At 42.5% G+C, this 13,800-nt stretch overlaps 1 protein-coding gene across 1 annotated transcript in view; it reads right to left on the bottom strand.

The window, feature by feature from the left end:
* LOC135224880 (uncharacterized protein DDB_G0290685-like) overlaps positions 1–8,252 on the bottom strand; it is an 80,495-nt gene extending 72,243 nt beyond the window's left edge. The window contains exon 1 of the mRNA XM_064264203.1: positions 8,081–8,252. Coding sequence (XP_064120273.1) covers positions 8,081–8,096 — 16 coding nt within the window. The 5' untranslated portion in view covers positions 8,097–8,252. The remainder of the gene's footprint in view (positions 1–8,080) is intronic.
* Positions 8,253–13,800: the final 5,548 nt, after the last annotated feature.

The raw sequence follows: 13,800 nt of genomic DNA, 5'->3' as shown, positions 1-13,800 counted from the left end.
TTGAGATAATGACTCGCAAAACCGAATTCGATCTCCAGAACGTGCTCTGAAGAATCGAAGCTAAAGATAAATTCTTTCTGAATGCTAAAGAAGTTGCCACTGCTCTAACCTCGTGAGCTTTAACTCTCAGAACGGAAAGATTGTCGTTCTCGGACTGCGAGTGAGCTTCCCTAATAAGCTCTCTAATAAAGAACGATATAGCATTCTTAGAAAGAGGACGAGAGGGATTTTGAACCGAGGTCCAGAGCTTAGAAGATTGTCCTCTGATACCCTTAGTGGCAAACAGATACTGCTTAATAGCCTGACTGGACATAAGAGCCTTTCTTCCTCCTCATGTCCAACCAAATCAGATAAGTTCTTACCACAAAACTCCTCGGCCAAGGATTAGAAGGATTCTCATTTTGGCTAGAAAGGTCAAAGATACCGAAAATACAGCATTGCCTTGAGAGAAACGACTCTTTTTGTCTATAGCGTGCAATTCGCTGACAACGCTTAGCAGAAGCTAGTGCAATAAGAAAGAGTGCCTTCTTAGTCAAGTTCCTGAGTGAAGCCCGACTTCAAAGGCTCAAACGGTGGCCCATGAGGAACTTAAGCACCCACATCTAAGTTCCAAGCCACTGTATCTTGCGGGAGCTTAGTGGTTTCGAAAGACCTAATGAGGTCCGACAGATCTGAATTGGAGGAAATATCCAAACCTCGATGTCGAAAAACCGAAGAGAGCATGGCTCTATATCCTCTGATCGTCGAAGGAGCCAGTTTCTTAGAGTTCCTAAGAAATAGAAGAAAATCTGCTATTTCTGTTAAAGAGGTCGCAGAAGTAGAGACTTTAGCACTTCTACACCACTCTCTGAAGATTCTCCACTTCCCTTGATAGAGTTTGTTAGAAGACTCTCTCCTACAACGAGCGATAGCTTTCTGCAGCTCTTCTTGAAAATCCTTTCGCTCTGACAAGATTCCGGACAGTCTGAACCCTGTCAGAGCTAGAGCGGACAAGTTTTGTGGAACCTCTTGAAGTGAGGTTGTTTGAGAAGCCACTTCTCTGGAGGAAGAAGTCTGGGGAAGTCTACTAACAACTGGAGAAGGTCCGGGAACCACTCTTTCCTGGGCCAAAAGGGAGCGATTAACGTTAGCGTTACATTGCTGTGCGACATGAACTTGTTCAGCATCTCTTATTAGACCGAACGGAGGGAATGCATAAGCTTCCAGACCCGACCAATCCAACAGCATTGCGTCCACCGACCAAGCTAGAGGATCTGGGACTGGAGAACAAAAGAGGGAAGGAGAGGTTTTGTCGATGTCGCGAACAGGTCTATTGACGTCGTCCCCAAAGGCGCCAAAGTTTCTGACAAATCTTGTTGTCCAAAGTCCACTCCAGAGGTAACACTTGCTGTTGATGACTTAACTCGTCCGCCAGGACGTTCATCTTTCCCGGAACAAATCTCGGGACTAGCTGAACCTTCGCTTCGTTTGACCACAGGAGGAGATCCTTGGCTACTTCGTACAGAGAGACGACTGAGTCCCCCCCTGTTTCCGCACGTACGAGAGAGCCGTGGAGTTGTCGGAATGCACTGCCACTACTCGGCCTTCTACTAAGCTCCGAAACTGTCTGAGCCCTAAGAAAATTGCTAAACAGTTCCTTTACATTTATGTGGAACTTCTTCTCCTTCTCCGACCAAGCTCCTGAAGTCCGTTGATTTCCCAGTAGGGCTCCCCAACCTGTGTCCGATGCGTCGGAAAGAACTGTAGGTTCGGGAGGATGGGTCGTAAATCTAACCCTTCTTCCAACCTTGCTCGAGAGAGCCACCACCTTAGGTCCTCTTTTATTTGATCTGTGACAGGAAAGGTAATCGAGTCGTGTTTGTCTTCCTGCCACCAAGAGGCTCTCAGGAAAAACTGCAGAGGTCTCATGTGCAGTCTTCCCAACGTCACAAATTTCTCCACTGACGTCAATTTGCCCAGGAGCCTCATCCACTGATTGGCAGAACTTACCTTTTTGTCCAAGAACTCCTGAACTGTCTCCAGACAGCCTTGAACCCTCTTCGGGGACAGAAAGCCCGAAAAACTTGAGCATTCAGAATCATCCCCAAATAAAGGATGCTCTGAGATGGAACCAACTGGGACTTCTGTTTGTTGACCAGAATTCCTAACTTTCTGGCAAGATCCAGAGTTGTTCCAAGGTCCTTCATGCACGACTCTAGTTCTGATTCCGACCGGAGAAGCCAATCGTCCAGATAGAGGGAGATTCTTATCTAATATGTGTAGCCAGCTTCCTATCGGGGATAGAACCCTGGTGAAAACTTGAGGAGGCGGTCGCTAGTCCGAAGCAAAGCGCCCGAAATTGAAACACCTTGCCTTCGAAACATGAACCTCAGGTACTTCCGAGATTCGCGATGTATCGGAATGTGAAAATAAGCGTCTTGCATGTCCAGAGAGACCATCCAATCCCCTGTCTGATGGACTCCAGAACCGACCGAGTGGTCTCCATATGAAATTTTGTTTTCTGGACATGCAAGTTCAGGGCGCTCACATCCAAAACCGGCCTCCAGCCCCCTGATGACTTGGGAACTACAAAAAGGCGATTGTAAAAGCCTGGAGGAAAATCCCCTTCTATCTGTTCTAATCGCTTCTTTGAGAACAAGCGCTTCCACTTCTGCGGCTAGCGCCAGAAATTTTGTCCTGAGCCCGGAGAGTATGCCTGGAATGAATTGGCACAGGTGAGAGCGAGGGAGGTGAACGAGAGGAATACGATAGCCGAACTTGAGTACTTGCACTACCCAGGCTTCTGCTCCTCTGTTTTCCCATTCCTCCCAAACAGAGCCAGCCTGGCTCCCACTGGTGCATGAAGAACCGAGCTTTCATTTGGAAGGTTTGTTAACCTTGGCCGAGGCCTTAGACTGAGGTCGCAAATTCGATTTCGGCCGAAAGAAGCGCTTCTGGGTTTTCTCCCTCGAAAAGGCGCTTGGGCCAGGAGAAACCGAAGGAACAGTCTCCACAGGAGCTTTAGGTCTCTTAGTAGACTGTGCCAGTAAATCACCGAAGTAGATTTCTTATCTAGCGCAGACGAAATTGACAACACTACATCGTCTGGAAAGAGGTTATCTTTCACAAAAGGAGCAAACAAGAGAGCAGACTTCTGTTGGGACGTAACCCTTTTAGAAGCAAAGGAGCACCAAAGTTGCCTTTTCTTAAGGGTACCAAAGGCGATGAGCGAAGCTAACTCATCACATCCATCCCTAATGGATTTGTCCGCACAGGGACAGAACACCAATCCAATCCTCCGCTAAACTCCTGGGAAAGAGAAGGACAGTCTTCGATCTTGGCCGCTAAAGCGCCAATAGTCCAATCAAGGAAGCTAAAGACTTCCAAAGTTTAAATTGATTCTTTACAACGTGGTCCAACTCAGGCGCTGTAAAGAAACTTTCGCTGCGGCGAAAGCAGATCTTCTAGAGGAGTCGATTAAACTGGAGAAGTCTCCCTGGGAGGAGGCAGAAACTCCCAGAGAAGGAGCTTCCCCACCCCAGTTACATAAAACCTATACCTCTTACGAAGCAACTTAGAGGGAGGGTAACGCAAAAAGAGCCTTCCCTAAGTCTCTTTTCATAGACATCCATTTCTCCGTCTCTTTCAACGAATGTCTAACCGCTTTAGATAGAACAAGTTTTGGGAGAGAGGGTCTGAAGTTTTCCTCCTCATACAAAAAAGTCGAAGTTGGGGAGCGCGGAGCCGCTTTCTCAAAATAATCTGGATAAGATACCAGAAGAAATCTAAGGAGACGTGAATAACACGAGAGGTGATGTGAATCCTCCTCCTCTACTTCTTCTTCATTCTCCGATACCGCCGAAGAAGTAGACGGAAACTACAACCGATCTGAAGGTTTCGAACCACCCTTGGACTCATTCATCCAGTTGGTTAACATCTCTAACTGCTTGCGCAAAGGCGCCAGAGACGAATCAAAAACAGTTAACGAACTTTGGCTTGGAAGAGCCTAAATGTTCAGCAGGAGGCGGAAAAACTATTTGCGCCTCGCTCGGAGCGCCCGAAATTCGAGGCGAAACAGGCGCATGCAGGCGTAACAGACGAAAAGCGCCTAAAGAAACACCCTTAGAACTGCTAGCTACGCGCTAAAACCACAATCTCACTAGTAGATGGGAGCCGAAAAAGGCACAGATTGAGGCGACGAACGAGCCGCTAACGGCCGCGGCGCAACCCTACTCTCAGGCTCCTTTATACCGCTTGACTGGAGGAGGCGGAAGAATCGGCGCCTGAACGCCTCTTTAAGGGACGCGGAACGGGCGCGAATCTCGCCAAGAGCGCCGCGCGACCGGAGACGAATCGCTTGAATCATTCGAAGGCGTCTGACCGCAACACCTTTCCAACGCTTAACCGAGCCCTGTTGAGGCGCAACAGGCTCAAACAAGAGAGGCGCCTGTCTGTGGGCAAATCCCGATCGACTCCCTTGGACTTCCGGTATGTCTTCTCCCCGGTGCGGGGAGCTGGACAGTGACCTTTGTCTAGGAGACGTGTCAGGACAGACAGACGCACCCTCAACTACAACTTTACTGAGGCGCTTTCTCCAAAAAAACGTCTTAACTGAATTACCAAGTTGCAAAACCGTATTCGCTAGTACCGAAAATTTCTGATCTAACCTCGATTCCAGACTGGCAATGGTGTCGGAAGAAAACTACACGGGAAGCCGGAGAAGTGGGATTAGTAGGAGGAATAGGAGGTGTAGTTAAAGGAGACATAACAATTTGAGGAGAAACAGAAGGAACAGATGCATCGCAAGACGAAGCAGAGCTAAGTCTACTTTCCCTAAGCGCTGCTTTTCTAATTCTGTCTTTAGCTAATTTCTCCGAGTATGAACTAAAAACTTCCATTGAGAATCAGTCAATCATACACTCGTTACATGTTTCGATCTGCTGAACAAAACCTGTCCCCTACACTTAACACATTTAGTGTGAGAATCATATTCTAACTTGGATAATCTAGTTTACATCCTGAGATGCAAAACCTAACTCCCGACGGACTAGAATCCGACATGCAACGCCTAAATAAAAAGCAAAATACAACAACGCCAAAAAAGAGTACTTCACCAATTCCGAAGATCAATTCCACCAGAAAAAAAGCGAAGCAAAGTCATCCAACCGCACCGACCACCGATGTTCACCGGACGCCGGCAGGAAAAGAATTGGGATTCACCTGGGCAGTTGTACCTGGTTCTCCCGCGAGTGGAGGGAGGGATGACGTCATCACCACCAGTGTTGGCGACGCCGACGCGCTAAATTTGAATTTAGTATCCTGCCGCTCGTGAAATCACGGCTCTATAATTGTTCGGTAAGACACTACAATAAAATTGTGTTTATGGCGCGCGCGCTTAGAAACCAGGAACAGCAACGGGTTTAAAGTGCAATGTGGAGTGAACTGAGACCAAAATGTGTATAATAACAATCAAATAAGCACTGTGGAGTTTCAGTTGTGATGGCAGTAAGGATAAAAACCGCCGATTACAAGGTAAGAATGAATTCAGTTCCAACCATAACCCCGGGAATAACAAGTTTCATACTTTCACTAATATAGGCAACAAAATGTTGTTTTATTGTGCTGATTACAACTGCAATCTTGAGTAAGATCAATAAACGTTACATACATACGCTAACATGTTCAAATGAGTGCTGGAAGGCTGGTGGGAAAAAAAAAAAAAGATGGTGGCCGTCACTGATGAGAAAACCGTCCATGCAAAACGTAGCCGCCATATTGGATTTCAAAACTGCCTTGAAAACATAATTTACGAAGAGCTCACATGCTTATTTTAGTTCGTATGGGGCTTTCATATATCACAATATGTTGACGAAACTTCAGTCTTTTAAATGGTATGCTTAGAGTTGCAATTGTATTCATGTTTCACCAATTAAATATCGAGTGAATAAGACCCGTCTACCGTGATGAGGGTTGGCCTGTCGTGATGTTTCCCCCTATGAAAGCCCCATACGAACTAAAATAAGCATGTGACGCTCTTCGTAAAATATGTTTTCAAGACAGTTTTGAAATCCAATATGGCAGCAATCGTGTGTCTGGCCAGTCTAACCACAGACAATCCACCATCTTTCCCAGCCTTCCCAGCACTCATTTGAACAATGTTAGCGTGTATATGTAACTTTTATTGATCTTATTCAAGATTGCATTTGTAATCAGCACAATGAAACAACATTTTGTTGCCTATATTAGTGAAAGTATGAAACTTTATATTCCCGGGGTCATGGTTTAAACTGAATTCATTTTTACTTTGTAATCGGTGGTTTTATCCTTAATGCCATCACAACTGAAACTCTGCAGTGCTTTTTTTTATTGTAAGTATACACATTTTGGTCTTAATTCATTCCACATTGCACTTGAACCACGTTGCTGCTCCTGGTTCCTAAGCGCTCACTCCGCAAACACAGTTACGAGCAGCAGACGGCAACACTGATTATGGGTGCAAAGCTTTATTCCCTTAATTATTTACTTTGCTCATTATTTAGTATAACTTCAAAATGTTTATTTAATTCATGTCTATTATCCCTTTTTTGCAACCAAGCTAACCCCGAAAAATTAGAAATATTTTAGATGTATACTTACGAGCAGACGACGCAAAGAAAAATGACTCATTGTTGCAATGTGGAGTGAATTAAGACAATAATGTGCATAATTAATATCAAATAAGCACTGTGGCGTTTCAGTTGTGATGGCAGTAAGGATAAAACCACCAATTACAAGGTAAAAGTGAATTCAGTTCAAACCATGACCCCGGGAATAACAAGTTTCATACTTAAACTAATATAGGCAACAAAATGTTGTTTTATTGTGCTGATTAAAACTGCAATCTTGAATAAGATCATTAAACGTTACATATATACGCTAACATTGTTCAAATGAGTGCTGGGAAGGCTGGGAAAGATGGTGCCAATCCGTGACTAGACCCGTCCAGCCACACGATCACCGCCATATTGGATTTCAAAACTGCCTTGAAAACATATTTTACGAAGAGCGTCACGTGCTTATTTTAATTCGTATGGGGCTTTCACATATCACATTAGCTATGTTGACAACACTTCAATCTTTTGAATGGTATGCTTAAGAGTTGTAATTGTAGGTATTCTTGTTTCACCAATTAAATAAAGAGTGAATAAGACCCAGCCAGCGTGATGATGGTGGATCGTCCAGTGATTGTTTGCCCTATTGCCTAGAATTACAGAGAATTTTAGCATTAAAAGTCCACCAAATTCTTAATAGGCCCAACGTCAAGTCGTCCTCAACATCAAAACCACCTCTATGAATGACGGTAAAACTTTACTTAAGTTACGCGGCCTGATTCCTGCCGGGGACAGGTTCCTCATACATAAGTGGACATAACCTTTCCTATATTGGTAGGTCCTGACCTAACCAGTTCTTACCTACCTAACCTAACTTAGGTCAACATACCCTGACCTGGCTGGGGGTTGACCTGGACTCCCCCAAAATAAGGCAGTCACCTGTCCTGATTGGCAACTGGCGGGAATAAGGCCGACTTCAGGAGGTCTAAGAGTTGATCCTACAATTTCAACCTACGAAGGAAACTGGGTCCAGCTTAGGCCTACTGATTCAACACCATTAAGGTCCAAGACCTAAAGGTTACGTCATACATCTCGAAGTTGGGTTAAATACCTGCGATACTAGGTCTGTCATTAGGGCTCAAGGAAAAGGGCGGCGTCGGCGCCGTGACTTTCGTCGATAAATTGTAAAAACGTGACGAAGGCGCCGAAGGAAGGCAGGAGGACCTACGACACGGCAACCTACGAAACAAACCCCTCTCCACCCTGAATCCAACTGTTTGACCTGGTTACAACCGGCGGGGGGGAAAAATGACCAAAATCATAAATAGACCACGCAGATAAGGGACAAAGACGCCGCTACGACCTATCAAGGCCAAGCAACCAAGGCAGCAGCGAGGAAGCCGCCATTACGAACTAAGAGGACTTCGAATTGACGAAGTTTAAACGTCATATTTCATCGAATTCACCTTCGTCGCTTCTGTTTCATTTTACTGGAGGAAAGTGGACCTTACCGTGGTCTCCGTCCATGTCTCTGGCTCTGCTGGACACCACTTGTTGACGAAATAAACTCGAAGGAAACGAATGTGAGGATGGCGTCTCTGTAGAATGTTTGCTGCCGCCCAATACTTTAACGTTGTCGTCCGACGGACTTTCTTCCACCTGCTCGTTTCAGCGGATACTTTGCTAGCGTACTACTACCTAAATTCCGTGTACGAAGCTAGCTAACTACTTCTTTATTGTTTTGTTTGTCCTTATAGTTATTTGCTTGGTCTATTTTGTCGTCCTTTCTTTGTTTTTTATTGTTATCTTAAATGGTCGGTCTCTCCTTTCTGTTCATTCTGTGTTTGTTGTTAGCTATTGTACTGCTAGATTCCGTTTACGAAGCTAGTTAACTATTACTTTTTCTGTTTTTGTTTTGTTCGTCCTTTCTTATTTAGTTGGTTTATTTTGTCCTTTTGTTTTTTGTTAGCTTAAATGGTCGGTTTCTCCTTTCTCTTCATTCTGTGCTTGCTGTTAGCTTTCAAATGAACTACTTATTCTACGGAAGTTTGAATTTCGATTCTGCATCTATAGGGGTTTATCTTCCGATTAATAATAATAATAATAATAAAATAATAATAAAATAATAATAATAATAATAATAATAATAATAATAATAATAATAATAATAATAATAATAAGAGATGAAAGACACGATCAGGAAAGAATATATAGACTCAAGGCGATACTCAAGCCAAAACTCAACGCCGGAAATATGATAAAAGCCATAAACACATGGCGACATGGGCAGTGCCAGTAATCAGATACAGCGCAGGAATAGTGGAATGGACGAAGGCAGAACTTCGCAGCATAGACCAGAAAACGAGGAAACACATGACAATACACAAAGCACTACACCCAAGAGCAAATACGGACAGAGTATACATAACACGAAAGGAAGGAGGGAGGGGACTAACTAAGCATCGAGGACTGTGTCAACATCGAGTACAGAGCACTGGGGCAATATATGAAAACCAGTGAAGACGAGTGGCTCAAGAGTGCATGGGAAGAAGGACTGATACTAAAAGTAGACGAAGTCCCAGAAATATACAGTCAAGAGAATGACAAACAGAAGATAGGAATGGCACAACAAACCAATGCACGGACAATACATGAGACAGATTAAAGAACTGGCCAGCGCATCAGCGGCGTGGTTGGTATGGTATTAGCGTCCCACCTCGGTGGTCGCGGGTTCGATTCTCGGCCATTCCATTGAGGAGTGAGAGATGTGTATTTCTGGTGATAGAAGTTCACTCTCGACGTGGTTCGGAAGTCACGTAAAGCCGTTGGTCCCGTTGCTGAATAACCACTGGTTCCATGGAGTGTAAAAGCACCCATACAAACAAACAAACAATAAAGAACTAGCCAGCGATGACACATGGCAATGGCTACAGAGGGGAGAGCTCAAGAAGGAAACTGAAGGAATGATAACAGCGGCACAAGATCAGGCCCTTAGAACCAGATATATTCAAAGAACGATAGATGGAAATAGCATCTCTCCCATATGTAGGAAATGCAATACGAAAAATGAAACCATAAACCACATAGCAAGCGAATGTCCGGCACTTGCACAGAACCAGTACAAAAAGAGGTATGATTCATTGGCAAAAGCCCTCCACTGGAGCCTGTGCAAGAAACACCCGTTACCTTGCAGTAATAAGCGGTACAAGCACCAACCTGAAGGAAGTGATAGAAAACGATCAGGCAAAGATCCTCTGGAAGTGTGGTATCAGAACAGATAGGAAGATACGTGCAAATAGAAAGCCCACAAAGTTCCGTGTTGGAGAGTCAAGAAATTAGGAAGTGGTTTGCCAGGGAATTACTTGCATGTTCAGCCAAATAGCTAGCTAAGAGTGTTTTCGACTATATACAGTTATTTTACAACAAAGGAAGTGTACAATTCCTTTGTCAGTAAAGTGTTAGGAGAATTCGTTTCAAACTCGTGACGTTGATCGACAAAATCAAGAAGAAAGTATCACTCATTGATGTCGCAATACCATGGGATACCAGAGTTGAAGAGAACGAGAGGGAAAAAATGGATAAGTATCAAGACCTGATAATAGAAATAAGAAGGATATGGGATATGCCAATGGAAATTATACCCATAATCATAGGAACATCGGCACGATCCCAATATCATTGAAAATGAATCTGGAAAAACTAGAGGCTGAAGTAGCTCCAGGACTCGTGCAGAAGAGTGTGATCCTAGAAACGGCGCACATAGTAAGAAAAGTGATTGGACTCCTAAGGAGGCAGGATGCAATCCGGAACCCGACACTATAAATACCACCCAGTCGAATTGTAGGAAATAATAATAATAATAATAATAATAATAATAATAATAATAATAATAATAATAATAATAATAATAATAATAATAATAATAATCAAACAAAAACTTCTTTCAGTTTTCTTCTGAAGATTGAAAAAGAAACCCACAAAATCCCTGTGTATAACGTGTTTATTTATGAGAATTTACACTTTATTTTACTCCACACTCGAGTAATTTCAGGCCCTATCTGTGGCCCATTTTCAAGAGATGTGTAGGTTGTCAACCTAGGTCAAGGCCCAGCAGTCTTCTGGAACTTCTTCTCGTTGAGCTGTCATTTATGTGATGGCTGTTCTGGTTTCCTTGAGAGTTGCTAATCCCCTCTTGTCGCTCTGATATCCTGAGCTGATGGTCAATGGGGTTAACCCTTGTGGTAAGTAAGTGGTCCCCAAAAGTCTGCTGGGCAGACAACCTAATCTCCAGGTCAGAAGGGTTAACTCTGGCTTCTTTTAATATCAAAGCTCGGCTTAGGAGATCTTCTGAGGTAAAGCCTTTATTTCCATCTATTACTTGAATCTCTCTGGTGAATGCTTCTTCTACTACCCTCCTGTGACTGATTTTATTGCTTTTGTGTATGAACCTACTGTTTGTAAAATCCATCCTATTGTCAATGCCTAGCTATAGCACTCCCCTGAGAGTTAAGCTGTACTGCCCTTCTGTGTTCTTGGATTCTAGTCCTTATTCCCCTACCTGATTCCCCCACATATTTGTCCCCACAATTGCTGCATTTGTATTACTGTCTTCTTCCAATTTATTTTCTACATACTTTGTTTTTTACGGTATTATCAAAAGTATACACTAATTTATATTTACTTTCTTTCATTTTGAAGTGATTTGTTTCATTTTATGCATAAAAGGGAGGGCAACTAGTTTCTTATTTTCTTTATTCCATGTAGTACTCTCTGCATTTGCTCTGTAAGAAATCTTCCTAGCTTTGTTGAGTGCCCTTTTTCTGAACCATCCCAGGTATGCTGATGCATCAAAGCTATTATCGATGTAATTTATTTCTTGGTCTATCTTGCAAGGGTCACACGTTCTCATTGTCCTAAGAAATAAACCTGTTAAATAAAGTATTAGAATTTCTTCAGACTAAATATAATGAGGGTATTTTCAATCCAAACATAGAAATAGGCGCCTTCCTTGAGTTGATTAAATTATGTGTCAGTGACACTTATTTCACGTTTGAGAGACAAGTTTGCAAACAGAAATATGGAGCAGCTATGGGGTCCTCAGTATCACCTATACTCGCTAACATCTATATGGAATATTTCGAAGCCAATCTAGTTCCTAATATTAGTGTCCCTAACTTAAAACTGCAAGGTTGGTAGAGATATGTGGATGATATTTTTGCTATTCTGCAAGGTGATGAAAATGAAATAGAAACTTTTCTAGACGAACTCAATAAGTTTGATAACAACATCCAATTCACTTTAGAGAAAAGTATCATTAAAAAACTGCCCTTTTTAGACATACTCATAGAAAGAAAAGAAACAGGATATGAATTCAACACATAGAAAGCCCACACACACAAACTCATATATTCATTTCTTCTCTTTTCACAGTCATCATATAAAAATAGGGGTTCTAACAGGTTTATTTCTTAGGGCAATGAGAACGTGAGACCCTTGCAAGATAGATTAAGAAATAAATTACATCGATAATAGCTTTGATGCATTAGCATACCCGGATTGGTTCAGAAAAAGGGCACTCAACAAAGCTAGGAAAAATAAATTGGAAGGAGAAGATAGTAATACAGATAATCAATTGCAGCAATTATGGGGACAAACATGTGGGGGAATCAGGTAGGGGAATAAGGACTAGAATCCAAGAACACAGAAGGGCAATACAGCTTAACTCTCAGGGGAGTGCTATAGCTATACTCTAATTACGGAAGGTTGAAACTTCCTACAATTAGCGGCGTTGACACGTCTCCCATCTTACCTCCTAAGGTGGTATTTAATCCTAGTCCAAAAAGGGTACATTTTTCAGGATTATCCTCCTCGATGTTAAGGTTAATCCCGAGAGTGGACATACACAAGCGTACTGTCCAGCTATTTGCTTTTATTCATAAGCGACTTCGTTTTAAAGTAATGTATGCCATGTGTATGTATGCTTACGGTTAACGTATGTACTTATATATATAAAAGGTATATATATGTACACACATGCAAAATTTAATTAGGGTTTATATATGTGTGTATATATATATATATATATATATATATATATATATATATATATATATATATATCTTCTTCTTCTTCTTCTTCTTCTTCTTCCCAGCTTTTTCCCATTTTTATATGGGGTCGCCGTTTCGGATGAGCCGTTTCCATCTATTTCTATCTTGCGCTTCTGCCTCATCAATTCCCTTCTCATGTAAATCTCCTCTCACACAGTCCTTCCATCTCTTTCTTGGTCTCCCTCTCTTTCTTCTTCCTTGCACCTCCACTCCCATAGTATGTCTCCCAGCGTGGTCCTCATCTCTCCACAACAGGTGTCCATACCATCTCAGCCTCCCCTCCTGCACTTTCTTTGATACTTCCACCACCTTAGTTGACCCCCTTATGTAGTCATTTTCTGATCCTATCCACTCTTGTTACCCCAGACATCCACCTAAGCATTCTCATTTCTGCCACATCCATCTTCTTCTGCTCTGCTTTTCTCATGCTTGCTGTTTCCGTACCATACAGCATTGCTGTTCTTACCACCGTCTTGTGAAATTTTCCTTTTAACCTAAGCGGGCACTCTTTTGTCACAAAGAACTCCCGAGGCCGCTCTCCAGTTGTTCCAGCCTGCCTGTACCCGATGTTTTACTTCTTCTTCCATACTTCCTCCAGCGTTAACAAAAGATCCCAAAATACTTAAACTTATCAACTCTCCTTATTTGCTCTCCACCATAGTATATATATATATATATATATATATATATATATATATATATAATATATATATGAATAATTATCACATCACTGTGATTCATATAAAATCATTCGAGCTACAAATGTCCTTTAATATCTAATTCGCTCTACCTCGGAATTGATATATTTTCATATGTGTACCGAAGGGGAATTTTAAGTTGATAATAATTTCGTCCCCTCATGGGATCGAACCACCGTCCAGTGGACGGGAACGAAATCAGGACGGACAGTGACTTGATAACGTCACTGTCCATTCTGATTTCGTTCCATCCACGGTTGGACGGTGGTTCGATCCCATGAGGGGATGAAATTATTACCAACATTGTTGCATTATACATGTATAAAACATTTTTTGTATAATTACAAGTGCATGTGTGTACGAGGGGGTGGACCCAAAAGTAACCGGAATTGTGTCATAGAATTTTATTCAGTATTGTTACATGTT

Source organism: Macrobrachium nipponense, chromosome 12 (assembly GCF_015104395.2).
Source record: "Macrobrachium nipponense isolate FS-2020 chromosome 12, ASM1510439v2, whole genome shotgun sequence".
Lineage (NCBI taxonomy): Eukaryota > Metazoa > Arthropoda > Malacostraca > Decapoda > Palaemonidae > Macrobrachium > Macrobrachium nipponense.
The sequence above is the reverse complement of the archived record's forward strand: the minus strand, read 5'-3'. Positions and strand labels throughout refer to the sequence as shown.